We start from the raw sequence: 26,914 nt of genomic DNA, 5'->3' as shown, positions 1-26,914 counted from the left end.
ACGGTATCTTTTGAAGTCCCCTATTTTGAACAAGATTAACTGATAACTAGACACATGAAAATGAAAATTGCTTATTGTCACGAGTAGGCTTCAATGAAGTTACTGTGAAAAGCCCCTCGTCGCCACATTCCGGCGCCTGTCCGGGGAAGCTGGTACGGGAATCGAACCGTGCCGCTGGCCTGCTTTCAAAGCCAGCGATTTAGCCCAGTGAGCTAAACCAGCCCCTGATGCACTGGCTGATGAGGAAATACCCTACACACAGGATCTGCTGCATCTGACATTAGTTCTGAACCCAAGGCCCCCAGTGCAGCACAACATTTAAGCTCTGGTTTCAAACACAGGGAGCAGGGCAAGCATATGTAAGGATTATGTTTTGCAAGGTGTATATGGCACATTAAACAGGCCACTTGACCCAACCAGTCTATACCCAGAAACACATTTGGCCCTCAGGAGAAAGAAAAAGGACCTGCATTTATATAGCACCGTTCACAGCCTTAGGACATCCGAAAGTGCTTTGCAATGAAGTACATTTGAAGAGTAAGAATCGTGGAAGCCAATTTGCGCACAGCAAGCTCCCACAAACAGCGATGTGCTAATGGCCAGGTCAACTGTTTCCCAGGTGCAGGTTGAGGGATTAAAAACAGTGAGGAGAACTTCCCTGCTCTTCTTCTAAAAGTGCGATATGAGCTTTAACATTCACCCAAGAGGGCAGGACGGGGCCTCAGCTCAACAAGTTCTCTGAAAAACAGCACCTCCGACAGTGCAGCACTCCCTCAGTTCTGCAGTGGAGTATCATTCTAGTTTATTGTGCTCAGTTCTGTGGAGTGGGACTTGAACCAGCAAGCTTCCAGCTCAGAGGCAAGAGTGCTAACGACTGAGTAGCAGTTAACACACTAGAAAGAGAGTCTGGATTCTCAAATAGACAGAAGGATAGCCTGTAGGGTGATACTCTGCCTCCTGTCTCCCTGAGCACCCTGTTTAGTCAGTACGCCCAAGACCTCACATGATCAATCCCAAGAATGTTTATCTACATCCAGCTTGTGCTTAAGCACTTGACTAAAACCAACAGCAACCTCATACCTTGGAACCTAAATACAAGTGAATAGATCAGCAGGTCCACTTCAACAGGGTACAAGGGCATCCAGACTGGTGGCTCAGGGTGAAGTACCATCGCCTGTCAGCAAAGGCTAACGAGGGGCTTTCTAGTCTCCTTCAGAGGGAAGTCAAGAGTCAGTCACATTGATGTGGGACTGCAGCCACAGATCACGTAAGACGAGCAAGCTTTTCTTTCCCTGAATGGTATTAGTGAACAAGTTGGATTTTATGACAATTCGATAGCTTCATGATTACTTTCACTGACATTAAGATTTTATTTTTAGATTTATATTTTAAATTGCGTTCAAATTGTCAAACTGCCACAGTGGGACTATTAATGCACGATCTCTGGATTGTAAATCCAGGTATCTGCATAGCTGGACCAGTAATCACACTGCCGTGCATAAGGGGAAGCACCAACATGCTCACATTAGGACTCGTAACAGAGCGGAATTGAGCAAACTTTGCATATTTCAGGCCTCTTGTTTGCACAATGGGCTCCCTGATAACCTCAGTCACCCAGATAGCCATTGATCAGAGAAGTGAAGGTTGCCCCATCGATGGTGAGATGATAGTAATCTTCCTGACATGCTTTACCCGTTGTTTCGCAATAAAGCGGGAAACAGCTCACTTGAGACGAAAGGATGAGTGGAAATTATTTAAAAAGTAAAGGATTTTCATCCCAAGCCCCTCATTAAATGGGCTGGGACAACAAAGAGATAGAGCAAGGGTATCTCCCTGCCTCACACAAAACAACGAGAGAAAGGGGCAGCACGGTAGCATGGTGGTTAGCATAAATGCTTCACAGCTCCAGGGTCCCAGGTTCGGTTCCCGGCTGGGTCACTGTCTGTGCGGAGTCTGCACGTCCTCCCCGTGTGTGCGTGGGTTTCCTCCGGGTGCTCCGGTTTCCTCCCACAGTCCAAAGATGTGCAGGTTAGGTGGATTGGCCATGCTAAATTGCCCGTAGTGTCCTAAAAAAGTAAGGTTAAGGGGGGGTTGTTGGGTTACGGGTATAGGGTGGATACGTGGGTTTGAGTAGGGTGATCATTGCTCGGCACAACATCGAGGGCCGAAGGGCCTGTTCTGTGCTGTACTGTTCTATGTTCTATGTTCTAAATATTTTTTGCTGCGAAGCTAGGACGTTCTTTTAAAGTACTGTATTAAGTTGAGGGTCGAAGAAACACTAATATCTGCCTCCGTACATGGGGCGGTGAATGGGAAGCCTAAGATGAAGGCCTCAGAGTGTTCTCGCTAAACCCTAACCGATAAAGAAGTATTTTTCTGAAGCAAAGCTGTCCGACTTCCTTTTCATTTTAAACAAAGGAACTGGGTGATGTAATAAACTGAAAGCACCATCATCTGGTGACCCAGTGACATTGCTTTGGCCAAAAAGATGTACGTGTTGACAGGAGTTATAGCTAGGGATGGGGGATGCCACAGGGCGTTGCAGTTTGGGTAAGGTTTGGGTTGTCAGGAGTCAGCATATTCACTCTACATATGCCAGTGTAATGGTTCTGTTACTGGTCTAGCTGTGCAGAAACCTAGATTTAAAATCCAGAAGGATTGTGCATTCATAATCCCACTGTGGCAGCTTGAGAATTTGAACCCAAATTAAAATTAAAATCTAGAAAATGAAATATTAATTTCAGTGGCAGTAGTCGCAAAGCTGTAGAATTGTCACAAGAGTCCAACTTGCTCACGAATACCCTTGAGGGAAAGGAAACCTCAGGGTTGGATCTGATCGCTTCCTCGCAGGGAGTGGAGGCAACAAATTTGTTGGGAAAACGCTTCCTGTCGGGGGTGGATGTCGCTGCTTGCTGCCAGATGTGCTCGTAAAGAGGTTCCCTGTCATGCTCTGCAGCTGGACCGAGGTTGTGTTCATGATGAAACAGTTGCGAGAGGGAGGGCAAAGAGAAGGCCTCACTCCAGCCATCTGCAGTGCATATGCTCCCGAGTAACGCAGGAAATCTTTTGAAGATTACTGTCGGTTGAGCAGCATTTGAAATGTAAACTGCCAATCTTCCAGATAATAGGTTATATAGAAGGGGCAAATCAAAGACAGAAAAGAAATTCGCTTGCACCTTTCATGACCTCAGGCAAACCCATAGTGCACTACAACCAATGAAGCACTTTGAGGCTCAGTCACTGTTGTGATGCTCGGAAACATGACAGATTATTAGCACACAGCAAGATCCCACAAGGGATGAAAGATCAAATAATTTGGTTTTGGTGATGTTGATTGTAGGAGAAATGTTGGCCAGGGCACAGGAGGGAGAATGCTCCTTTTTTAAAAAAAGAGTGCCATGCAGTCTTGCATGTCCAAATGAGGGGGCAGGTGGAGGCCTCGGTTTAACATCACAGCCCAAAGACAAAGGTCCAGCAGCGATTCGCCGACAAGCGAGCTCGGGCTTTTGAGACATTGGTAGACTGCCGGCGGTTCAGGTTGACTGCAGATAAGGAGAGAATGATCGCCAGTTTGAGATGCTGGGAGAGGGTGTGGCAAACCCAGAGTGCAGCACAGCAAGATCCCTCAAACAGCAATGAACTAAATGACCAGGTAATATATTTTTGGTGGTGCTGGGTGAGGGTACTCATTATAAGGGGAAAAGCTGGAGGCAAATAATAATAATCGCTTATATTCATAAGTAGGCTTCAATGAAGTTACTGTGAAAAGCCCCTAGTCGCCACATTCCGGCGCCTGTTCAGGGAGGCTGGTATGCATTACAAGCCAGCTGTTTAGCCCACTGTGCTGAACCAGGGGGTGGTTTAGCACAGTGGGCTAAACAGGGGCAGCATGGCAGAACGGTGGTTAGCACTGCTGCCTCACAGCGCCAGGGAACCAGGTTCAATTCTGACCTTGACTGTTTGTGTGTAGAGTTCGCACATTCTCCCCGTGTCTGTGTGGGTTTCCTCCCACAGTCCAAAGACATGTAGGTTAGGTGGATTGGACATGCTAAATTGTCCCTTTGTGTCCAGAGGTTAATTTAGGTTGCATAGTTACAGGGGTAGGGTAGGGAGGTGGGTCTGGGTTTGATGCTATTTCAGAGGTTTGGTGCAGATGCAATGGGCCGAATGGCCTTGTTCTGCACTGTAGGTATTCTTCTAATTACCATCTTCGCTCATTCCATTCCTGACGTAACACAGAACCAGTCTCATTTTCTTAAGGACATGTACCGGTTACAAATAAAACCAAATGTTTGCTTTCCACAGCGAAGCCTTTTAATTGATACACCCAATCATACTTATCAGTTGATCCCAGAATCCAGGTGGGGACGGAAAATAGTTTTCAGGAAATTTGAACGTCAATTTGAGCATTCACTGTGACTCTGACCTTGGTGGCAAAACTGCAGGGAAGAGGAGGAGTAGCACAGGGGGCACTGTTTACCATGCCAACCTCCCCTTTCCCCTTTTATATCAGCACTCCGTGCCTAGGTTGGGTTAGGAAGCCCCTGGATAAAGTCAAATCAACTGATCTCAGTCCTTACAGTTATCACTGGATCTACTCGTCCCTGTGGCCAGCGCACACATCCATTTTCCAGCAGCACTCACATTTTAATCAGCAGAGGTAGGAGACTCTGGCTGACTTTCCACATCCCTGGCGTTTTCCTGACCATTGATACACATCACGTATTACTCATCATGGGAGTCAAGGGGCTAGACAATTAAAGGAGAAGATTTCAAGACAAGAAGGCATATTAGGCCTCAGTGCCAGGCTCTTACAATTAGTTACTTAGAAATGAATCTAAAAACATTTGTACACAGAGCTCATGCTGAAAGCGATAGACTATTTGTACCTGGGCAGTCCCATTACCTCTAAATCTACTGCTTTTTTTTTACAAACTATGTACATTTTCCACATGATTTATTTTGCTTAAACAAAATCCCTCCTAGAATAATAGTTTGCTATAGTATATTGCAGCTCTCATCTATATTACAAGATCCTAAAGCATCACGTGTCCTCCAACAAAGAAAAAAAGCTGTGTGACAGTTGTAATACAGGATAAATAATAGCGGGCAAAAGCACCCACAGTGCATTGCAACTATAACAACCAATGACATAGCAGCCCCAGTGTTGTGATCAAGGCGACGGAAGACAGGCTGTAATGATTGGGCGCAGTTCCTGGCTTGCTCCCAGCTGGGTTGTCAGGGATGGAGCTCGGGGAGGCCACCATCACTCCCTTCAAAGTGGGAGCCACCGCTGGGAAAATGTTGTCCTTTACCCGGTCTCCTGCCATATCTGAGGAGAAGAGAGAGACAAAGAAATGGACAGTTAGACAGTGGTTCATTTAATGTGGACGGACTAATTTCAATGTGGCCTTGCAGGCAGAACAACGTAAATGAAAATCTTATGAATAAACATGACCATTACAGCCAATAATTACAATGCATCAATGCTAATGTCAGCCAATAGCAGCACACCTACATGGAGGCAATGAATTCTCTTCTTGTTTGTCCCTCTCCTGTCTTAAAGACCTTGGCTAATGTTGGCAGTTGGTTTTAAGAGCCTCCAGTGCCCGCCCTCCTAACCAAATCATTGTTTCTGTCACTCTCTGAGAGCCAGCTAGCGGAGGATTGTACTCGAGCCACTCTTTACCCAGTCCTACATTTATTTAAAGGGTCAAACATTACAAACATATATGTTTTTTTTTGTGCAGTGCTGATCAGGCTGGGGGTGCCCTCCGTGGGTGGTGGGGGGGGGGGGGGGGGGGGGGACCCCTTTAATGGTGAGTTGGGGCTTGGGGGGGTTTGGGGGGGTCGCATTGGAGTCTCAAGAGCTTGGGACGCCACTTATAAATGGTGTCCAATCTCATGCTGCGCTGAGGAGTTCTGGCAAGAGGAGCTTCTCAGTGCAGAAAACAGGGCTAAGTGTGGCCTTATCGAGGCTTCCTCGCCGAGGCCCGTTTCTAACCGCTGTCACGATAGACAGTGTTGTGTTTCTTGGCACTGTGAGCGCTGGGAAACACGAGGCTAAATGCGTTCATTATGGGACATAGTTCTTATTTGGTTAGATCATGCCCAGAAATTTACATTACCACTTTGTCTTCTACTTTAATTATCTTATTATTATGTATATTTATATTAAAAAGCAACTGCCATGCTGCACTGTAATTGAAGGCAGGAGATTGAAGGACTCCTTCTGTACTGACATTAATTACATTGTCCATCCTCTCTTATAACTTGTTGCATTCCCTTGCTCAGTCAAGTTCCAGTCCCAAGGTACTCCATATTATTGCAGTGCTGTTGCCTTTACCATTGCCAAGGTTATTTTAAGTGGTGACATTGACATTGTTCCTTTGTGCAGCTTGTACTAAAGGAATAAAAAATGTAATTGAAGAATTTCATTCTTTATTCCATTATCTCATTCTCGCAGGAAAAATGCACCCCAAAGCATCTATTAATTGACATATCAAAATTCTTGGGGCTCCCTGTTTGTCACAACTATTCGAGCTGCTATGATTTACAAACACTTTTGTGATATTGGAAACAGCCAGAGCTTTGTGACTGAAGTGCATATGTAATGTCTGCTTCTATTCTATTTAATAGGGAGCATTCGCGCAAGCTCTTCATGCATTGGCATCATACCCAACTCTGTATCAGGTGGTACAGGCTTTGAACTCTGCCCCTCACAGGCATGCTGGGTGGGAATTGAAGGCCGGAGTCCAACTCTGGGATGGTATCCAGTGGGATTCATCATGCCTGGTGGGTGGGTAATAAGCGTGGATGGTCCTCTGCCATCATAGCATGGGTTGTGGGGACCTCCAGCTGAATAAGACTAACCAGTCTAGTGGATGGTGTAAAGATGGTGACAGACATAGAAGACGCTTGTTTGTTGTGGCCCATCAACCTGTGAATCCCTCTACTCTTTACTCTCTCCAAGGAAAGAGCGTGAGATCCTAAACGTTGACAATTTTTCAGATCTGAATTTCCAGTCTACGATCTTAGCTGAGGGTACAATTTTGGACAATTACCCTCTAATATCAGTTGGCACTCAGCAATCTGAGTTTGGAAGGGTGGTGAGTTTGTGAGGTGATGCATTTTGGTAGGAGGAACACGGAGAGGCAATGTAAAATAAGGGGTAAAATTCTTAAAGGGAGACAGGAGCAGAGGGACCTGGGTCAATATATGTATAGATCATTAAAGGTGATAGGATAGGTGGAGAAATAAATTAATAGAGTATGTCGTTTCCTGGGCTTTATTAACAGGCGCACAGACGGCAAGAGCAGAGAGGTTATGCTGAACATATACAAGACATTAGTTGGCCTCAGCTGGAGTGTTGTGTACAGTTCTGGTAGAGAGGATGAGAATGTAGAAGTTTACAAAAATGGTTCTCCGGATGTGATCTTCAGTTATTAGGATTGGAGAGGTTGGGGCTGTTCTCCCGGGAGAAGAGAAGGCCAAGAGGAGATTTGATAAAGACGTTCAAAATAATGAGGGGGCTGGATAGAATAGGGAGCAATTGTTCCCACTCACAAAAAGACCAAGATCGAGAGGTCACAAATTTAAAGTGATTTGCAAAAGAAGCAAATGTGATGTGAGGAAATACTTTTCACGAACAAGTGGCTGGTGTCTGGAATGCACTGCCTGGAAGTGTGGTGGAGGCAAGTTCAAATTGAGGCATTCAAGAGGGAATTAGATGATTATATGAATATGCAGGGGTACGGGGAAAATGCAGGGGAATGGCATTAAGTAATGCTGCTTGTTTGGAGAGTCAATGTAGACATGGCCTCCTTCTGTGCCAGAACAATTCTGTGAAAGCCATAGGAAATCTGGGTGGGAATTGTTATCGATAAAACCAACAGGGTTTCCACTCAGTGGGGCAAGGTTATCGCAGCAAAGTTGTGAAATCTTCAACCCGTATTAGGTTTTCAAGTGCTGGAGTGAGAACTTGGAACTCAAAATCTTCTGATCCGTACTTTCTAATGAGTTCGTTGTTCCAGTTTTATACATTGTCCGAGGACGGCTCAGCGCTCTTTCCTCGGAGTCAGTTTTGCCATTCAAGTTCCACTCCTTTGAGCATTTTAATCTAATAACACTTCAGTACAACACTGAGGGAATGCTGCACTGTTGGCGATGTTCTCTTTTGGGTGTAACGTTCAGCTGAATATGAACATAAAAGATGCCATATAGCACAATTTGAAGATAATCCAGGAAGTTCTGCTAGAGTCCTGACCAAGACGTATCCCTCTTTCACCACGTGGTATTGGAAACAGGCTGACAAGGCACATAGGCCAGGAACAGAAACTGCCACATGAGGCCCTGGCCTGAATTGACACTGGCTGTCTGTAAGAGCACTCAAGTCAACACATAAACTCACTATTGCTGTATGGATTTGGGATTAACCACTCACATTTATACAAAAGAACAAGACCATGACATGAATATGTAACGAATTTCCAGACACTGTTGATCAACTTTGCAGCAGGATGAAGGACAGAAAAAATAAGCCATCCGGCTCTGTAGTAGGCTAATAATTCGTCAGACAAGAGTGTTTCAGAGGGGCAGCACGGTGGCCTAGTGGTTAGCACAACCGCCTCACGGCGCTGAGGTCCCAGGTTCGATCCCGGCTCTGGGTCACTGTCCGTGTGGAGTTTGCACATTCTCCCCTTGTCTGCGTGGGTTTCGCCCCCACAACCCAAAAATGTGCAGAGTAGGTGGATTGGCCACGCTAAATAGCGGGCAGCACGGTAGCATGGTGGTTAGCATAAATGCTTCACAGCTCCAGGGTCCCAGGTTCGATTCCCGGCTGGGTCACTGTCTGTGTGGAGTCTGCACGTCCTCGCCGTGTGTGCGTGGGTTTCCTCCGGGTGCTCCGGTTTCCTCCCACAGTCCAAAGATGTGCGGGTTAGGTGGATTGGCCATGCTAAATTGCCCGTAGTGTCCTAATAAAGTAAGGTTAAGGGGGGGTTATTGGGTTACGGGTATAGGGTGGTTACGTGGGTTTGAGTAGGGTGATCATGGCTCGGCGCAACATCGAGGGCCGAAGGGCCTGTTCTGTGCTGTACTGTTCTATTCTATAAAATTGCCCCTTAATTGGAAAAAATAATTGGGTAATCTAAATTTTTTTTTAAAAAGAGTGTTTCAGAGGACAATGGGTCTTGATTGAATCACCCTGGATGAACAGGAGTATCCTGTTTATTCCCATTAATGTTTAAGTCTGGATGGGACAACTCAGGCCAGTTTTGGGCGTATACCTATGACTCAATGCTCGCAGACTGGTATAAAGGAAGGAACTGCGAAATAGATCTTCATCTTTGGACTATGGGAGGAAACCGGAGCACCTGGAAGAAACCCACGCAGACACTGGGCGAACGTGCAGACTGCGCACAGACAGTCACAGACAAACATGGGAATCGAACCTGGGACCCTGGCGCTGGGAAGCAACAGTGCTAACCAGCACTGTGGAAATATGAGTTTTAGAAGATGTCAGTGTGGAGATTTGAGTTTTACAAGAAGTCTATGTAGAATCATGAGTTTTAGAAGAAGTCAGGAAAATTTCAGTTCCCGGATAGTTAGGGATTATCTAACTATTAGAGCTTAAAATAAAGGCGCGTGAGTCTTGGTATATGGGGCGGGATTCTCTCAGCCTAAAGCCGGGCGTGGTTGGCGCAGCCTCAATCGGGGACCGCTCTAGGTGGCTGACCCACCGATTCTCGGCCCATGGCCATCGTAAAATTGCTGAGTCCCGCCGGCGCCGTCCACACCTGCTCTCAACTGGCGGGAACTCACCGTGGAAGGGTTGGGGTGAGGGCGGCCTGTGGGGAGGGGTGGAAGGGGGGTCTGACCCGGGGGGGGGGGGGGGCTCCGATGTGGCTGCCGGCTTCCTTTCTTCCGCGCTGGCCCCTGTAGCCCACTGCCATGTTGCGTCGGGGCCGGCGCGGAGAAGGAAACCACTGCGCATTTGTGCGTTGGCGCCGGTGCCACTGCGCATGTGCGTATCCCTCGCCGCCCAGTTGATGCCGGATCAGCAGCTGGAGCAGCGTAAACCGCTCCAGTGCCGTGCTGGCCTCCTGTAGGGGCCAGAATTGCCGATCCTGAGGCCGTGTTGATGCCGTCGAGAAACGGATCCCCTCAGGATCACAGAATCCCATCCATGAAGTTATGGAAGTCAGTGTGGAAATCAGTGTTAATGTTAGAAGTTAGGAAAAAGAGAGTCTCCAGTCTCCATCCAAAGGAGTACATGTGTGTTTTGGGGAATCAAACAACAGATAAAGATGACAGAGAGATAAATTGGGGAGATATTTTTTTCATGTTTCAAAACAAAAAGCTGAATTAATAATCTGGAAAGGGTTCAAATTATATTCTGAATGCATATTTGAAAGAAATTGGGAAATGATTGGTTTTATTCAATAAAAGGTTAAAAGGGAGTCTGCAGACTTTAATCAACTCATTCAGATCTGTTGGCAGCTGAAAAAATAGAACTTGTGTTTGTTAAGTTGCTGTTTGTGTGTTAGCGTGTGTGATTTTCCCTTGTCTGTGAGTCTGCCTCGTGCCTGTGTCATTGCGTTTCCCCTCTGTGGTCTGGTTTTGTTATTCATTTCGAAGTCCCTAGTTTAATCGATGTTTGTAGTTGTATTTTGAATTAGGTTGAGGAGCAGGGTAAGCTGGAAAGGAATTGTTCTGAGCAGGACAGTGGTGATTCTGGGGCAATGGAAAACCCCCTTGTGGTTGCGGAGGAGTTTAAAAGTACTGGGCTGGATTCTCCAATAATGGGGCTATGTCCACACGCCAGCGTTGTTTCACTCTGGACTTTCCTTACAAAAATCCTGAGGTGATTCTCCCATCTTCAGGGGGCTGGCAGGGCCCCGGAGTGGTTCTCTCAGCTCTGGCTGCAGACACGAAGCCCCGCACTTCTGCGCACGGCGGTGGCCTGCAATGGCTGCCCCGTGGGACATGGCGGATTTGGACTGCGGAGCGGCACCAAAAATGTAGGCCCCCGCGAGATTGCGTGCAACGGCGGGTCCGTGTCGCCGATCGCTCCCCTGGCCGTGCATGAGGCCCCCCCCCGGTGAACGATCACCCCACCCCCCCCCCCCCCACCTCCTCCAGGGCGGCCGCGGACTGAGTCCACAGCCGCCACCCGATGTTCCCGATGGCCGGTAGGTGGTTAGAACCACGCCGTCGGGAACTCAGTCAGTTGTGCGTGGAGAATTGCAGGGGAGGCCTCTGTCAATGGCGACTACGCGCCACGCAGTTCGCGTGCGATTCTCGAGCGATTCTCCGGGGAGCGGCGCCGGTCGAATTTCCGGGTTGATGACCATTCTCCGCCCCGAATACGATTTTGGTGCAGAGGCTCTGAGAATCCAGCCCACTATATATTTTTGCTGGAGAATTTCACTTTTCTTTGAGTTCTAATTACAGTTTTGAAGAAAGAAGAATGAAGACTACGGTCTTAATCCACTTCATTTGTTTTCTTTGAAAATTCTAATTTTATTTTTCAGTTTGTTGAGATTGAATGAAAGTATCATGCTTTGAATCCCTTTTATTTGAGTGGAAACCTCTGTGGGTGAATGAGTGTGTGTGTGTGTGTTTAATAAAGAATTTGTGTGGATTTCCTTTGTTGCGTTTCTAACTGGGCGGCATGATAGCACAGTGGTTAGCAGTGTTGGCTCACAGCACCAAGATCCCAGGTTCGATTCCGGGTCACTGTCTGTGCGGAGTCTGCACGTTCTCCCCGTGTCTGCGTGGGTTTCCTCCGGGTGCTCCGGTTTCCTCCCACAAGTTCCGTAAGACGTGCTTGTTGGGCAATTTGGACATTCTGAATTCTCCTTCTCTGTACCCGAACAGGCGGCGGAATGTGGCGACTAGGGGATTTTCACAGTAACTTCATTGCAGTGTTAATGTAAGCCTACTTGTGACAATGAAGTTTACTATTATTATTAACTTTAATGTTTTCATGTTGTTTTCCCCAAATGGTGATTTTGCAAATCTGAGTTTTAAATCAAATGGAAGTTATAAACTGGATTGAAAGTATCATTTGAAACAGGGTAAGTATTTACATTAAAAAAGTATCACGATAGCATAGTGGTTAGCTTCACAGCGCCAGGGACCCAGGTTCGATTCCTAGCTTGGGTCACTGTCTGTGGAATCTGCACGTTCTCCCTGTGGACTTTTCTAGGGGCTTTTCACAGTAACTACTTGTGACAATAAAGATCATTATTATTATCATGGAAGTAACTTGGAACACAATTCTCAGAAAGTAAATTGAGATTTGGAAATGACTAGTTTGAGTTTGACATAATCCTGGATGCTCTTAGTTCAAGGTGGGAAAAAACCCCAAAGGAATCTAAATTAGAATTCAAAGATGGTGGGCGTAATTCTCCCCCCCCCCCCCCCACCGGGCGGGAGAATCGCCGGGGCGCCGAGCGAGTCCCGCCACGCCGCCCCGTCACCCGCACGCGATTCTCCCACCCGCCCAAACTGGCGCAGCGAGATTCACGGCTGGCCGCTGGAAGAATCGCCGCTCGCCATTTGTAATGGGCGAGCGGCGATTCTCCGGCCCAGATGGGCCAAGCGGCCTGCCCAACACGACAGGTTCCCGCCGCCGCCGTCCACGCCTGGTCGCTGCCGGCGGGAACAGCACGGGAATGCTGGGGGGGAGGCCTGTGGGAGGGGGAGAGGGGGTTCTTGCACCGGGGGGGCCTCAAAAGGGGTCGGGCCCACAATCGGTGCCCACCGATCGGCTGGCTGGCCTCTCTGAAGGAGGACCTCCTTTCCTCCGCCGCCCCGCAAGATCTATCTGACATTTCTTGCGGGGCGGCCGCGGGGAGGACGGCAACCGCGCATGCGCGGGTGACGTTATGCGGCGCCGCTTTTACGCTGCGCCAAGGCCCGTCGCACATAAATGTCACGGTACCGCTCCTAGCCCCCCAGTAGCGGGAGAATAGGGGACTGGGAGCGGCCTCCGACGCCGGAGTGAAACACTCCGGTTTTCACTCCGGCGTCAGGACTTTGGGCGGAATTCTCCGCTCCCCACGCCGGGTGGGAGAATCGCGGGAGGGCTGGGCGACTCACAACATGCCCCCCTGGCACCCCCATGCGATTCTCACCCCCACCCCCCCCGGTTCGGAAGAATCGCCGCTCGCCGTTTTTCACGGCGACCGGCGATTCTCCAACCCGGATGGGCCGAGCGGCCTGCCATTCCCGACCGGTTCGCGCCGGCGGCAACCATACCTGGTCGCTGCCGTCGTGAACATGGGCGCCAAAGTGCCGTTTGAAGCTTGTGGGGGGGCGGAGAGGGGAGTGTGCACCATGGCCGTGCTCGGGAAGGGACTGGCCCGCGATCGGTGCCCCCCACCGATCGTCGGGCCGGCGTCTGAAAGCGACATACTCTTTCCCCTCCACCGCCCCACACGATCAAGCCACCACATCTTGCGGGGCAGCGGGGGGGAAGACGGCAACCGCGCATGCGCGGGTTTGAGCCGTCAGCCGTCGTGACGTCAGCCGCGCATGCGCGGGTTGGAGCCGGCCAACCTGCGCATGCGCGGCTAACGTCACATAGGCGCCGCCATTGCTTCATTCTCGGCCGAGAGTTACAGAGCGCCGCTCTTAGCCCCCCGGGTGGGGGTGAATTAGGTGCGAGAAGCGGCCTCCGATGCCGTCGTCAAACACGGCCGAGTTCACGACGGCCTTCCCGATTTATCGCGGGAGCGGAGAATTTCACCCTTAATCTCCCGATGGGAAAATTGCGCCCGGTATTCTTTGTTTAACGAGTCCATGTGCTCCTTCGTTAAGGGCAGTGATGATGTAACGACAAACTTCTGTTCTGTTTTTTTCCCAACTGGTAGAGATTTCAATATTTTCTCTGTAAGTTCATTAAACATCAAATTTGCTTCTCGGGAATTTTCATATGGTGAAGATTGTGGATTTTAATTTTCTTTTAAATTGACAGATACATCTAAACCAAATTAGCTCATTTTGTCCGAAAAAAATAGAAAGGCAGATTATTGTCTAAATGGACAGCAGATTTAAAATGCATCTGGGCAGAGGGATCTGGATGTCTTTGTTCCCAAATCGCAGAAAGTCTATATGCAGGTACAAAATGTAATTGGAAAGTCAAATGGAATATTGGCATTTATCGCAAAGGAACTGGAGTATGAAAACAGCAAAGTGTTGTTGCAATTGTATAGTGTTGGTGAGAATACATCTGGAGTATTGTGCCCAGTTTTGGTCTCCTTATTCGAGGAAGGATGTGGTGGCATTGGGAACAGTTTAGAGGAGATTCACCAGATTGATTCCAGGGATGAAGGGGTTGATGTGTGAGGAGAGATTAAACAGTTTGGGCTTATACTCACTGGAGTTTAGAAGGATGAGAGGGGGTCTGATCGAGAAATTCTAAAAGGGATTGATAAAGTAAATGTAGACCAAATGTTCCCACGTGTGGGGAAATCTAGAACAAGAGGTCACAGATAGAGGATGAGAGGTGGTAGATTTAAAACTGAGATGAGGAGGCACTACTTCTCTCAGAGGGCGGTGAATTTGAGGAACTCCACCAGTCCAGTGGAGTCCAATTCATTAAATGGTTTCAAGAGGGAGATAGATATATTTCTGATTTTAAAAAAGGGTTAAAGGGATATGGGGAACAGGCAGGGAGGTGGCTTTGAGATCAGGAAGAGATCAGCCAGTATCTGATTGAATGGCGACGCAGGCTCAAGGGGTTGAATTGCCTGCTTCTGTTCCTAATTCTTATATTCCTATTTGGCTCCAGGCTGAGTGTAGCTTTGTTCAAATTTTAGTTTTTGCAAATAAAGGGCAATAGGAGTTAGTCTGTGGTTTCTGAGCTTCAAAACCCTTTCATTGTTCCAAAGGAAATAAATTAAACATTCTTAGCTTACTAGGTCACCATTTGAATCAGAGATACCTTATCAAAGTAACATTTTTTTTTGTGTGTCTTACCAACACTGAATAAATGATAATTCAGGTAATGAGTACGTGAACATGTAAAATCCATTTTTAAATTCTGGGATTTAACTACAAATAATTTACGAATGAATGACTTTCTGTAAAAAGATAAGGGCTGCTATGTGTCCATGAGTGAGGTGATCTCCATGTGGAGAGATAATGTTAAATTTGGGGAGTGTCAATGAAGCTGCAACAGATGGTGGGATTCTTCCATCCTTTAATGATCTGGGTTAGGGAACGGGAGTCAGAACCTTAAAGGAAATAACTTGGTGGGACAATATTTGGGATTGGAAGGGGTCGGAGGTGTGGCGGGAGCTGCCGGGGTCAGCAGAAGTTAGCTGGCTCACGGGAGTGCTACGGAGGGAGTAACGTGGCTGGTAGGTCAGGTGTTTCATTTGGGGCTGGATGAAAAAAATCGGGGGGGGTGGCGATTCTGGTGGGAAAAAGGGTGTCGTTTGAGGCGTCAAAGGTGGTGGCTGACAGTGGAGGGAGGTATGTGATGGTGAGTGGCAAATTGCAAGGGGAGCTCGGGTGGTGCTGGTGAATGTCTATGCCCCAAACTGGAATGATGCGGGTTTTATGCGGCGCATGTTGGGCCGTATTCCGGATCTAGAGACGGGGGGCCTGATACTGGGGGGGGACTTTAACACAGTGCTGGATCCCCCATTGGATCGATCCGTGTCCAGGACGGGCAGGAGACCCGCGGCGGCTAAGGTGTTGAGGGGGTTTATGGATCAGATGGGAGGGGTGGATCCTTGGAGGTTCGTGAGGCCGAGGGCCAGGGTGTATTCATTTTTCTCCTACGTGCATAAAGCCTATTCCCGGATCGATTTTTTTGTTCTGAGCAGGGGGCTGATTTCGAGGGTGGAGGATGCCGAGTATTCGGACATAGTCATTTCGGACCATGTCCCGCACTGGGTAGACCTGGAGCTGGGGGAGGAGAGGGACCAGCGCCCGCTCTGGCGCCTGGAGGTGGGACTGCTGGCGGATGAGAAGGTGGGCGGGCGGGTTCGGGGGTGTATCAAGAGGTACTTAGAGGCCAATGATAATGGGGAGGTCCGGGTGGGGATGCTTTTTGGACAGGTTGAGATTTCCGACGGTGGAGGAGGGACAGGTGGAGGGGCTGGGGGCGCCGATTGGGCTGGAGGAGCTGGTAAAAGGGATAGGCAGCATGCAGTCGGGGAAGGCTCCGGGGCCGGATGGGTTCCCGGTCGAATTTTACAAAATGTACGCAGACCTGCTAGGCCCCCTGTTGGTTAGGACCTTTAACGAGGCAAGGGAGGGGGGGGGGCTTTTCCCCGACTATGTCACAGGCGCTGATTTCCTTGATCCTTAAACGGGACAAGGACCCCCTGCAGTGTGGATCATATCGGCCGATCTCGTTGTTAAATGTGGATGCCAAGCTGTTGGCGAAGATCTTGACCACAAGGATAGAGGACTGTGTGCCGGGGGTCATTCATGAGGACCAGACGGGGTTTATGAAGGGAAGGCAGCTGAACACCAATATACGTAGGCTTCTGAATGTTATAATGATGCCGGCGGTAGAAGAGGAGGCGGAGATAGTGGTAGCATTAGACGCGGAGAAGGCCTTTGATAGGGTTGAGTGGGGGTACTTGTGGGAGGTGCTGGAAAGGTTTGGGTTCGGGGAGGGGTGAGGCTGTTATATGAGGCCCCAATGGCGAGCGTAGCCATGAATAGGAGGAGATCGGAGTACTTTTGGTTGTACCAGGGGACGAGACAGGGGTGTCCCCTGTCCCCTTGCTCTTTGCGTTGGCAACTGAGCCCCTAGCCATGGCGTTGAGGGAGTCGAGGAATTGGAGGGGTCTGGTGCGGGGTGGGGAGGAGCACCGAGTGTCATTATACGCAGATGATTTGTTGCTATATGTGGCGGACCCAGTGGAGGGAATGCCGGAGGCGATGAAGATTCTTCGGGAATTTGGGGGCTTTTCTGGGTACAAGCTCAACCTGGGTAAGAGTGAGCTGTTCGTCGTGCACCCGGGGGATCAAGAGGAGGGGATTGGTAGGCTCCCACTGAAAAGGGCAGGGAGGAGCTTTCGGTACCTGGGAGTCCAGATGGCTAGGAGCTGGGGGACCCTTCACAAACTTAACCTCACTAGGCTGGTGGAGCAAATGGAGGAGGAGTTTAAAAGATGGGACATGTTGCCGCTGTCGCTGGCAGGCAGGGTGCAGTCCGTCAAGATGACAGTGCTCCCGAGGTTTTTGTTCCTGTTCCTCCCCATCCTTACCCCGAAGGCCTTTTTTAGGAGGGTCAACAGGAGTATTACGGGATTTGTATGGGCGCATGGGACTCCGAGGGTGAGAAGGGTGTTTTTGGAGTGGGGCAGGGATAGAGGGGGGCTGGCGTTGCCCAACCTCTGTGGGTACTATTGGGCTGCCAATGCAGTGATGGTACGTAAGTGGGTAATGGACGGGGCAGGGGCAGCATGGAAGAGGATGGAGATGGCATGGACACGAGCCTGGAGGCGCTGGTAACGGCGCCGTTGCCGCTCCCTCCAACGAGGTATACCACGAGCCCGGTGGTGGCGGCTACCCTCAAAATTTGGGGGCAATGGAAGCGGCATAGGGAGGAGGTGGGGGGCTCGATGGAGTCTCCGATACGGGGGAACCATCGGTTTGTACCAGGGAGCATCGATGGCGGGTTTCTTGGCTGGCACAGGGCAGAGGGACCTGTTTGTGGACGGGAGGTTGAGGGACCTGTTTGTGGACGGGAGGTATGTGAGCCTGGGTGAGTTAGAAGGGAAGTTTGGGCTCCCCCTGGGGAACATGTTTAGATACGTGCAGGTTAGAGCGTTTGCCAGGTGGCAGGTGGAGGGGTTCCCTCTGCTGCCCCCATGTGGGGTACGGGACAGGGTGATCTCGGGGGTGTGGGTTGGAGGGGGGAGGATTTCTGACATGTACCACGTCATGTAGGAGGTGGATGAGGCCTCGGTGGAGGAGCTGAAGGGTAAATGGGAAGAGGAGCTGGGTGAGGAGATTGAGGAGGGGACGTGGGTGGATGCCCTGGAAAGAGTGAATTCCTCCTCTTCCTGTGCGAGGCTTAGCCTCATACAGTTCAAGGTGCTGCATAGGGCCCACATGACTGGGTCGAGGATGAGAGGTTTTTCGGGGGCGAAGACAGGTGTGCTAGGTGCTCGGGGCGCCCAGCGAACCATGCCCATATGTTCTGGGCATGCCCAGCACTGGGAGAATTTAGGAAGGGGGTAGCAAGGACGGTGTCGAGGGTGGTAGGATCCAGTGTCAAGCCAGGCTGGGGACTCGCAATTTTTGGGGTTGCAGTGGAGCCGGGAGTGCAGGAGGCGAAAGAGGCCGGTGTTCTGGCCTTTGCATCCCTAGTAGCCCGTCGGAGGATTTTGCTTCAATGGAAGGATGCGAGGCCCTCAAGCGTGGAGGCCTGAATCAATGATATGGCGGGGTTCATCAAATTGGAAAGGGTGAAATTTGCCCTGAGGGATCGGTACAGGGGTTGTTTAGGCGGTGGCAGCCTTTCCTTGACTACCTGGCAGAAAGGTAGGAAAACAGGCTGGCAGCAGCAGCAACCGGGAGGGGGGGGGAGGAGGGGGGGGGGGGGCGGGGGGGGGGGAGGCGGGGAGGGAGGGGGGGGGTTATTTTGGGGAGGGGAGAAATGTGTATATGTGTTTATTGAATATGCCGGGTGCTTATCTATTTCTTCTTTTTGTAGTTACTGGGGGGGAGGGGGGGGGGTTGGTTTTGGGGGTTATTGTGTTTTTCTTTTTGTCGTTGTTAATACTGTTTTCTTGTTGTTATTTTCTGTTTTTGATATTTTTTGAAATCTGAATAAAAATTATTTTGAAAAAAAATATTTGGGATTGGGGTCTAAAGTGGGAATACACCCTTGGATACTGGTCGTGTTGCATTTTGGTATTTTTGCTGTTGCTCGTGTTACCACATATCAAGCTTTTACAATTATTATGCTTAAAAGTTGGAAAAAGACAAATGGAAGTTTAATTAAATGTGGCATTGGTAATGAGACATAGGAATTGGTTTTCAATATGTAAATATGTAATTGAATAAGCTTTGAATATTGTAAGGAAAGTATGTATCTTGGACTCACTCTAGGAAATAGGGTTGCCCAAACTAGTGATCCCATGTGTTTAGACTTATGGGATCAGAGGAAGGAATGTGGAACAGAAACAGGCTGACATGACACATAGGCCAAGAACAGAAACCACCACTGATGTGTTGGGTATGCTGGGTCTGCGAGGACTGCGTTTACCATAGCAGTGAGAGAGACAGGCTTCCAACACTTGGAGAAATGCAACTCTATTTTATTGAACTCTTGACTATTAAACATACTTTAACTGTGGGTTGACACTATGCTGAGTTGACTGGAGACCTGAGGCTAACCTGACCAGACTATCTTCTACCACATGGTAGATGTTCGTGTTGTTGCTCATGGGCTCTGGCTGTCTCAGAGGCTGCATCCCAAGAGAGCGGGAAAACTAGTGCCCTCTGGCTTTATAGTGGCCGTGTCCTGTCTGGTGATTGGCTGCTGTGTTCTGTGTGTTCATTGGTCATCCTGTGTGTCAATCAATGTCTGTCTGTGCACCATCATATACTTGGGTGTATTTTATGACAACCACGAGGCCACGGCTGAAATGATACTGGCCGTCTGCAAGAGCACTCAAGTCAACACATAAACTCACTATCGCAACACATAAACTCACTATTACCCACTCACATTTACACAAAAGAACAAGACCATGCTATGAATATGTAACAAATTTCCAGACACGTGATCAATTTTGCAGCAGGATGAAGGACAGAAAAAATAAGCCATCAGACTCCAGAATAGGCTAATAGTTGGTCATACACGAGTGTTTCAGAGGACAATGGGTCCTGATTGAATCACCCTGGATGAACAGGAGTACCCTGTTTATTCCCATTAATGAGTTTCGGTCTGGATGGGACAATAGTAATATAATAATAATCGCTTATTGCCACAAGAACTCAGGTCAGTTTTGGGCAGGAACTTATGACTCAATGTGAGCAGACAAACAAAGGAAGGAACTGCGGAACAGATCTTCAGCGATAACCTGGGCATCCCCCAAAGCACAACCATCGCAAGAAGAAAGGACCCTGGGTTTCGAAGCCCAGAGAAGACATTCACTTGGAGTGATCCTACCCTTGCCAGCCTCTTTCACTAAGTGCGGGTAAAACCTAAAGCTCAGCTGTCAGTCTAAATCATACTTTGCTGAGTGAGAACATTGTGAATAAAATTGGGTTAAACCGTGAACCTGTTTTGTCCTTTGCTCATCTCGTAAATAAGGCCACCTGGGTAAAACTTTTGTTCAATACACTGGTCGAAATATCTGAGGTTTTACAGGTACAAAAACTATCACTCAAACGGATTTGTATCGCATTGCTGTTTGGGAGGGCTTGCTGTGTGCAAACTGTATTTCCTCTGTTACAACAGTGACTACACTGGCTGTGAAGTGCTTAGCACATCCTGAAATTCTGAAAGGTGTTATATAAATGCAAGTTCTTCTTTTTTTTTCCAGAGATAAGTGTTACCAAATTAAGCTGAAATGAGTACCCAATATCATCTGTCAGCAAAAACAGGAAAATGACAATTTGGTTTTAAAGTAGGCTTGATCCTGAAACACCACAACACATGAAACTGAATTTGGGGCTTCAAAAACTAGAATGTCACTCTGAACACTGGGGCGAAATTCTCCGACCCCACGCAGGGTCGGAGAATCGGCCGGCGGCGGCGTTATTCCCGCTCCCGCCGGGTTTTTAAACCTCCGACCGGCCAAAAACCGGCGTTGTGAAAATCCCGCCGGCAGCCTCTGAGAACAGCTGGCGCCGGCGGGATTTCATTATATTTTTAGTTTCACCAAATCTCCGGCCCGGATGGGCCGAAGTCCCGCCGACGTGGCCATGGGTCACGTCGGCGAAAAACAAAGTACCTTTAAAACGGCGTCAAACATTGATGATGGTTGACGCCGTTCAGTTACCAATATCGAGTGTGGGGGGGGAGGAGGACAGTACCGGCGCTTGTGGGGTGGTGGAGTGGTGGGGGGAGAGTACCGGCGTTTGTGGGGTGGTGGGGGGGGGGGAGAGAGAGAGTCCCGGCATTGGGGGGGAGGGGTCCCGGCGTGGGGGGGGGGGTCCCGGCGTTGAGAGAGAGAGGGGGGGGTACCGGCATTGAGAGAGGGGGGGCGGCGTTGGAGGGGGGTAGGGGTGGTGGGGGCGGCGTCAACGCACCGTCGCCCCCCCCCTGCACGCCGCTGCCCCCACCCCACCACCCCTACCCCCCCTCCTCACCACCCCTACCCCTCTCCTCACCACCCCTACCCCCCTCACCACCACCCACACCCCCCTCCCCCTCACCCACACCCCCCTCCCCCTCCCTCTGAAGGCCGGTACCCACACACTCCCCCCTCCCTCTGAAGGCCGGTACCCACACAGCCCCCCCCTCCCTCTGAAGGCCGGTACCCACATCCCCCCCCCTCACTCTGAAGGCCGGTACCCACACCCCCCCCCCTCTGAAGGCCGGTACCCACACCCCCCCCCTCCCTCTGAAGGCCGGTACCCACCCCCCCCCCCCCTCTGAAGGCCGGTACCCACACCCCCCCTCCCTCTGAAGGCCGGTACCCACACCCCCCCCCCCCTCTGAAGGCCGGTACCCACACCCCCCCCTCTGAAGGCCGGTACCCACACCCCCCCCCTCTGAAGGCCGGTACCCACACCCCCCCCCCCTCCCTCTGAAGGCCGGTACCCACACACCCCCTCCCTCTGAAGGCCGGTACCCACACACACCCCCCCTCCCTCTGAAGGCCGGTACCCACACCCCCCCCCTCCCTCTGAAGGCCGGTACCCACACCCCCCCCCTCTGAAGGCCGGTACCCACACCCCCCCCCTCCCTCCCTCTGAAGGCCGGTACCCACACAACCCCCCTCCCTCTGAACGCCGATACCCACACACCCCCCACCTCCCTCTGAAGGCCGGTACCCACACCCCCTCCCCACGCCGGTACCCACACACCCCCCCCTCTCTCCTACTCCCCCCCTTCCTTCCTCCCCCCCTTCCTTCCTCCCTCCTCCCCCCCCTTCCTTCCTCCTCCCCCCCCTTCCTTCCTCCCTCCTCCCCCCCCTTCCTTCCTCCTCCTCTCCTCCCGCCTGTACCCGTCCTCTCTCTCTCAACGCGCCACTTCTGCAGCACATTAAAATGACGCGTATCGCGTCGGTCCGATGCTGGCCCCTCCGGGAACGGAGATTAGCGGCCTAAAAGAAGGCCCCAACGCCGGAGTCATCTGCACCACTTTTGCTCGCCGGAAATCGGCATCACGACGGTCCGCGGAGAATTTCGCCCATGGAGTGTGTTCGGGGCAGCAAGGTAGCATTGTGGATAGCACAAATGCTTCACAGCTCCAGGGTCCCAGGTTCGATTCCGGCTTGGGGCACTGTCTGTGCGGAGTCTGCACATCCTCCCCGTGTGTGCGTGGGTTTCCTCCGGGTGCTCCGGTTTCCTCAAACAGTCCAAAGATGTGCAGGTTAGGTGGATTGGCCATGATAAATTGCCCTTAGTGTTGGGTGGGGTTGCTGGGTTATGGGGATGGGGTGGGGGTGTTGACCTTGGGTAGGGTGCTCTTTCCAAGAGCCGGTGCAGACTCGATGGGCCGAATGGCCTCCTTCTGCACTGTAAATTCTATGATTCTATGAGTGATTGAAGCGAATGTCAGCTTTGATAAACAAAAATAGGCTTAAGCAGCTCCTGTAGTAAATAGTTGCTTTTCAGACTGAAGGATGCTCGACAGTGGTGATCCCAAGTCGTTAGTGCGAGGAACACTGCTTTTTCTTCTGCATTTATAAATGATTTGGGTTCTGGAATACAGGGTAAAATTGCAAAATTTGTCAAGGTACCAAACTTGGAGGTGTGGCAAACAGCAAAGACGATACAAATTAAATGCATGAATGGCCAGACAAGTGGCAGATGGAAGTGTAATGTGAACAATTTTGGATAGGGAGAGGCATATTAGGCTTGCTGGGGCAATTCTGAAGACTGTCCAGATAGAGGGGGACCTGGCAGTTCATGCACATTGTTCCCTGAAGATGGCAGGACATATTGCGAGAATAGTTGAGAAAAACATTTGGGGCGCGATTCTCCGCTGCCCACGATGGGTCGGAGTATAGCGGGAGGGCCTTCCCGACAATTTTCACGGCCTCCCGCTATTCTCCCCTCCTCCGGCCGCCCCCCGACACGAATTGCTGCTCGCCGTTTTTTACGGCGAACAGCGATTCTCCGCAGTCCGATGGGCCGAATACCGCGGAGTTTACGGCCGTTTTCACGGCCGCGATCACACCTGCTTTCAGCGTTCGTGAAAACGGCCGCAAAGTACCCGTCCCGGACAACCATGGCACCGATTGGCACGGCCGCACCACGGCCGTGCCAAGGGTGGCACGGGCCTGCGATCAGTGGGCACTGATTGCGGGCAGCGAGTCCGATACCCGTGCACTATTTGTTCTTCCGCCGCCCCGCAGAATCAGTCCGTGGGACGGCTGAGGGGCATGACGGCCCGCGCATGCGCGGGTTTGACGCGTCTGCGTGATGACGTCATCCGCGCATGCGCGGGTTGGAGCCGTCCAACCCGTGCATGCGCGGCTGATGTCATCGTGCGTGTCAGCCGCCGTGACTCTTGGCGGGCGGAGTTAGCAACGTTGGCTAACTCCGCGTCGCCGTGATTCCCCCGGCCCTGATACTAGCCCCGCCCGGGGGGGAGAATCGGGTCCCGGGACGGAGCTCCGAGGCTGGCGTGAAACACGGCCAGTTTCACGCCAGCCTTCACGGCATACTGGATTTGCGGAGAATCGCGCCCTTGGATCTTAAGCTTCATGCACAGAGATGTTAAGCTGGGAAGCTATGCCGAGTCATTAAAAAGGTGGGTAGGCCACAACTAGAGTACCGCATCTCGTTCTTGTTACCACACTTTCGGAAAGAGGTAAAGGTCCTTGAGTGGTTGCATGGGGTGGTTTGCCAGAATGATTCCAAAGATGAGAGATTTTTCCTATAATGTTAGGTTGTAGAGCTCAGGTAGTTCTCCTTGGAGCAAGGGAGTTTGAAGGATGTGTAATATTTAGTTGTTCGGTATTTGATTATACCTGTCTGCTGACTGCTCAGAGTGTGATTGGTTAAGCCTAAACGTGACCATTTAGAAAAAGAAACTAAACTGAGTGATATACCTTCAGTTCACCGAGAGGCAGAGAGAGCGAGTGAACATTAGGCTTTATTAATCATGAACTTGCCTAGCTAGAGTCGGTTGGTTACAGTACAGTACCTGGAAGCAGCTCGTATCACCACTTCCAGGTCATAGGTCATAGGTTACAGTATCATACATGCATTAGGTGAATACATTTACCACACTGAGGCAAGCTGCTGGAGGCGTGAGAGTAGACATTTTAAGGCATTGAATATCACATGTATCATTTCTGCATATCTCCAAGACATAAAACACAACAGAGCAGAAATCTGATCGAGGTATAAACTAAAACACCAGTGACTTATATTTAGTTAGCGCCTTTAACATAGTGGAATATCCCAAAGTTCTTCACAGGATTGTTATAAAATAAAGTTTGACACTGAACCATAGGAGGAGATATTACATCAGATGACCAAAAGTCTGATTAGTGACGGAGTTTTAAGAAGTGTTTTAAAGGAGGAAAATGGGGCAGAGAGGTGGAGAGGTGTAGGGAGGGAATTCAGAGCTTAGGCCCCAGACCATTGAAATCTGAAATAGAACGATTACGATTGAGAATGCACAAGAGGCCAGAATGAAAAGAACATGGGTATCTTGGAGGATTATGCAGTTGGAGGAGACCATAGGGAGGATAGAGAGATTTGAAAACAAGGATAATAATTTTTAAAAACCAGACACTGCTTGATCAAGACCCAGTGTAAGTTAGTGAGCACAGTGGTGGGTAAGAGAACAGGACCTGTCAGTTGTCACGGAAAACAGAGATTTGGAACACCTCAAGTTTACAGAGCATAGAATGTGGGGGACGAGCCAAGAGTCGAATAGCCAAGCCGAGAGGTAACAAAAGCATGGATGAGGGTTTCAGAAGTAGGTAAGCTGAGACAGGAGTGATGTCGAGCAATGTTATGGATGTAGAAACAGGCAGTCTTTGTGACGACGTAAATATGAGGGGTGGGATTCTTCGTCCATTCACGGCAGCGGAATTTTCCGGTCCTACTCAGTGAATGTGAGATTTCGCCCAGCACCAAATTTTCCATCCTCACCAGCAGCAGTAGCGGGGCGGACTCGCAACGGAGAATCCCCGCCGAGATATGCAAACTCACCCCAGGATCAAAAGTGCCATCGAAGTTGAAAAAAGACAAGCCTAATCTCAGACTGGTGCCTGGGAGAGAGATGGAGTCCGGTAGCTAAGAACGGAAACGGAATACAAAGGCTCCAGTCTTCCTGATATTTAATTTGATAGAAATTGTCATCTACCAATGCTGCATGTTGGGTAAGCAGTCTGATAATTTGGGAAAAATGCAGGAGTTGAGAGAGGCGCTGAGGTAGAGCTGGGTATTGTCAGTGCACATGTGAAAAATAACAATTTCTTTGCATGATGTCACAAAGGGGCAGCATGTAATCAAAAATAGGAGAGGTCTGATGATTCATCCTTTTGGGACACCAGATGCAATGGTGTACAAGATTCTGCCAGGTACAGTAAGGTAGACAAAGAAAGGCCGTTCCCATTAGTTGACGATACAAGGGCTAAGGGACACAGACTTATGGTCCTGGGGAAGAGATGGTCCTGGGAACGAGATGGTCCTGGGAAAGAGATGGAAGAGGGATGTGAGGAAGAACAGCATGTGGTAATGAGCTTCCCATGAGGTGGAGGAGGCGGAGTTGATCAATAAATTCCAAAATAAATTGGATAGGCACATGGGGGGGAAAAAATTGCAGATCTACAGGGATGGAGGAGGGGAAATGCTGTATATTCAATGTAGTTCTGTAGATCCCCTCAAGAATCCGACTGTACATTCTGTTTAATTTCACTGTTTCCCATTGTATAACACTTGGATATATCTTGCAGTTCCTCTCAACGTAACTCCGATATAATCACTCCTTCCCACTTTGTATCCACCTTATAATTTCTACACATCATTGTGTCTCAAAGAATGTACTACCAAAAACATTTTGGGCTGTAACTTCTGATCGAATGGCAATTGAATCAGATAGCCACTCCACTCGTGGGGCAGGATTCTCCAATCCCACGGCAGAGTGTCCATGCCATCGTAAACGGCGTCGTGTTTTACGACGGCATGAACGGGCCGCTCCCAGGACTAATTCTGGCCCGCACAGGGCGCCAGCACGGCACTGGAGCAGTACGCGCCGCTCCAACTACCGATCCCGTCGTGAACTGTGCGCTGCGGGATCCACGCTTGCGCAGCTGCGTCGGCGCCAATGCGCACATGCGCAGTGGTGCCAATGTGTGCATGCGCAGTGGCCTCCTTCAACGCACCGGCCCCGATGCAACATGGTGCAGAACTACAAGGGCCGGCGCGTAGGAAAGGAGGCCACCAGCTACAGAGGCTGGCCCGCCGATCGGTGGGCCCCGATCGCAGGCCAGGCCACATCGGAACCCCCCACCTGGGTTCGGACCCACCTCACCCCCACAGGCCGCCACCCGACCTTTCAACGCCGAGGTCCCACCGGCCCATTGCTGGTTAGAACAGCGGCGGCGGGACTCGATTCCTTTCTTACGGCCGGCCGCATAGAGCGGCCCGCGACCAGCGCGGGATTCTCCCGTACCCAGCGGGGTGGGGGGTCCCGGCGGGACGGGTTGGCGTGAACCACTCCGGCGTCGGGCCACCCCAAAGGTGCGGAATCCTCAGCACCTTCAGAGGCTAGGCCTGCCCCGGAATGGTT

General features: G+C 50.3%; 1 protein-coding gene across 2 annotated transcripts in view; it reads right to left on the bottom strand.

Annotated features, from left to right (window-relative positions):
- Positions 1 to 3,946: 3,946 nt before the first annotated feature.
- Positions 3,947 to 26,914, bottom strand: part of gpc5b (glypican 5b) — a 687,897-nt gene continuing 664,929 nt past the window's right edge. For both annotated transcript variants that reach the window (XM_038816037.1, XM_038816038.1), the window contains one exon: positions 3,947 to 5,332. In XM_038816037.1, coding sequence (XP_038671965.1) covers positions 5,136 to 5,332 — 197 coding nt within the window. In that variant the 3' untranslated portion in view covers positions 3,947 to 5,135. The remainder of the gene's footprint in view (positions 5,333 to 26,914) is intronic.

Source organism: Scyliorhinus canicula, chromosome 13 (genome assembly GCF_902713615.1).
Source record: "Scyliorhinus canicula chromosome 13, sScyCan1.1, whole genome shotgun sequence".
NCBI classification, from domain to species: domain Eukaryota; kingdom Metazoa; phylum Chordata; class Chondrichthyes; order Carcharhiniformes; family Scyliorhinidae; genus Scyliorhinus; species Scyliorhinus canicula.
Note: the sequence above shows the minus strand (reverse complement) of the source record. Positions and strands in the feature narration are given on the sequence as shown.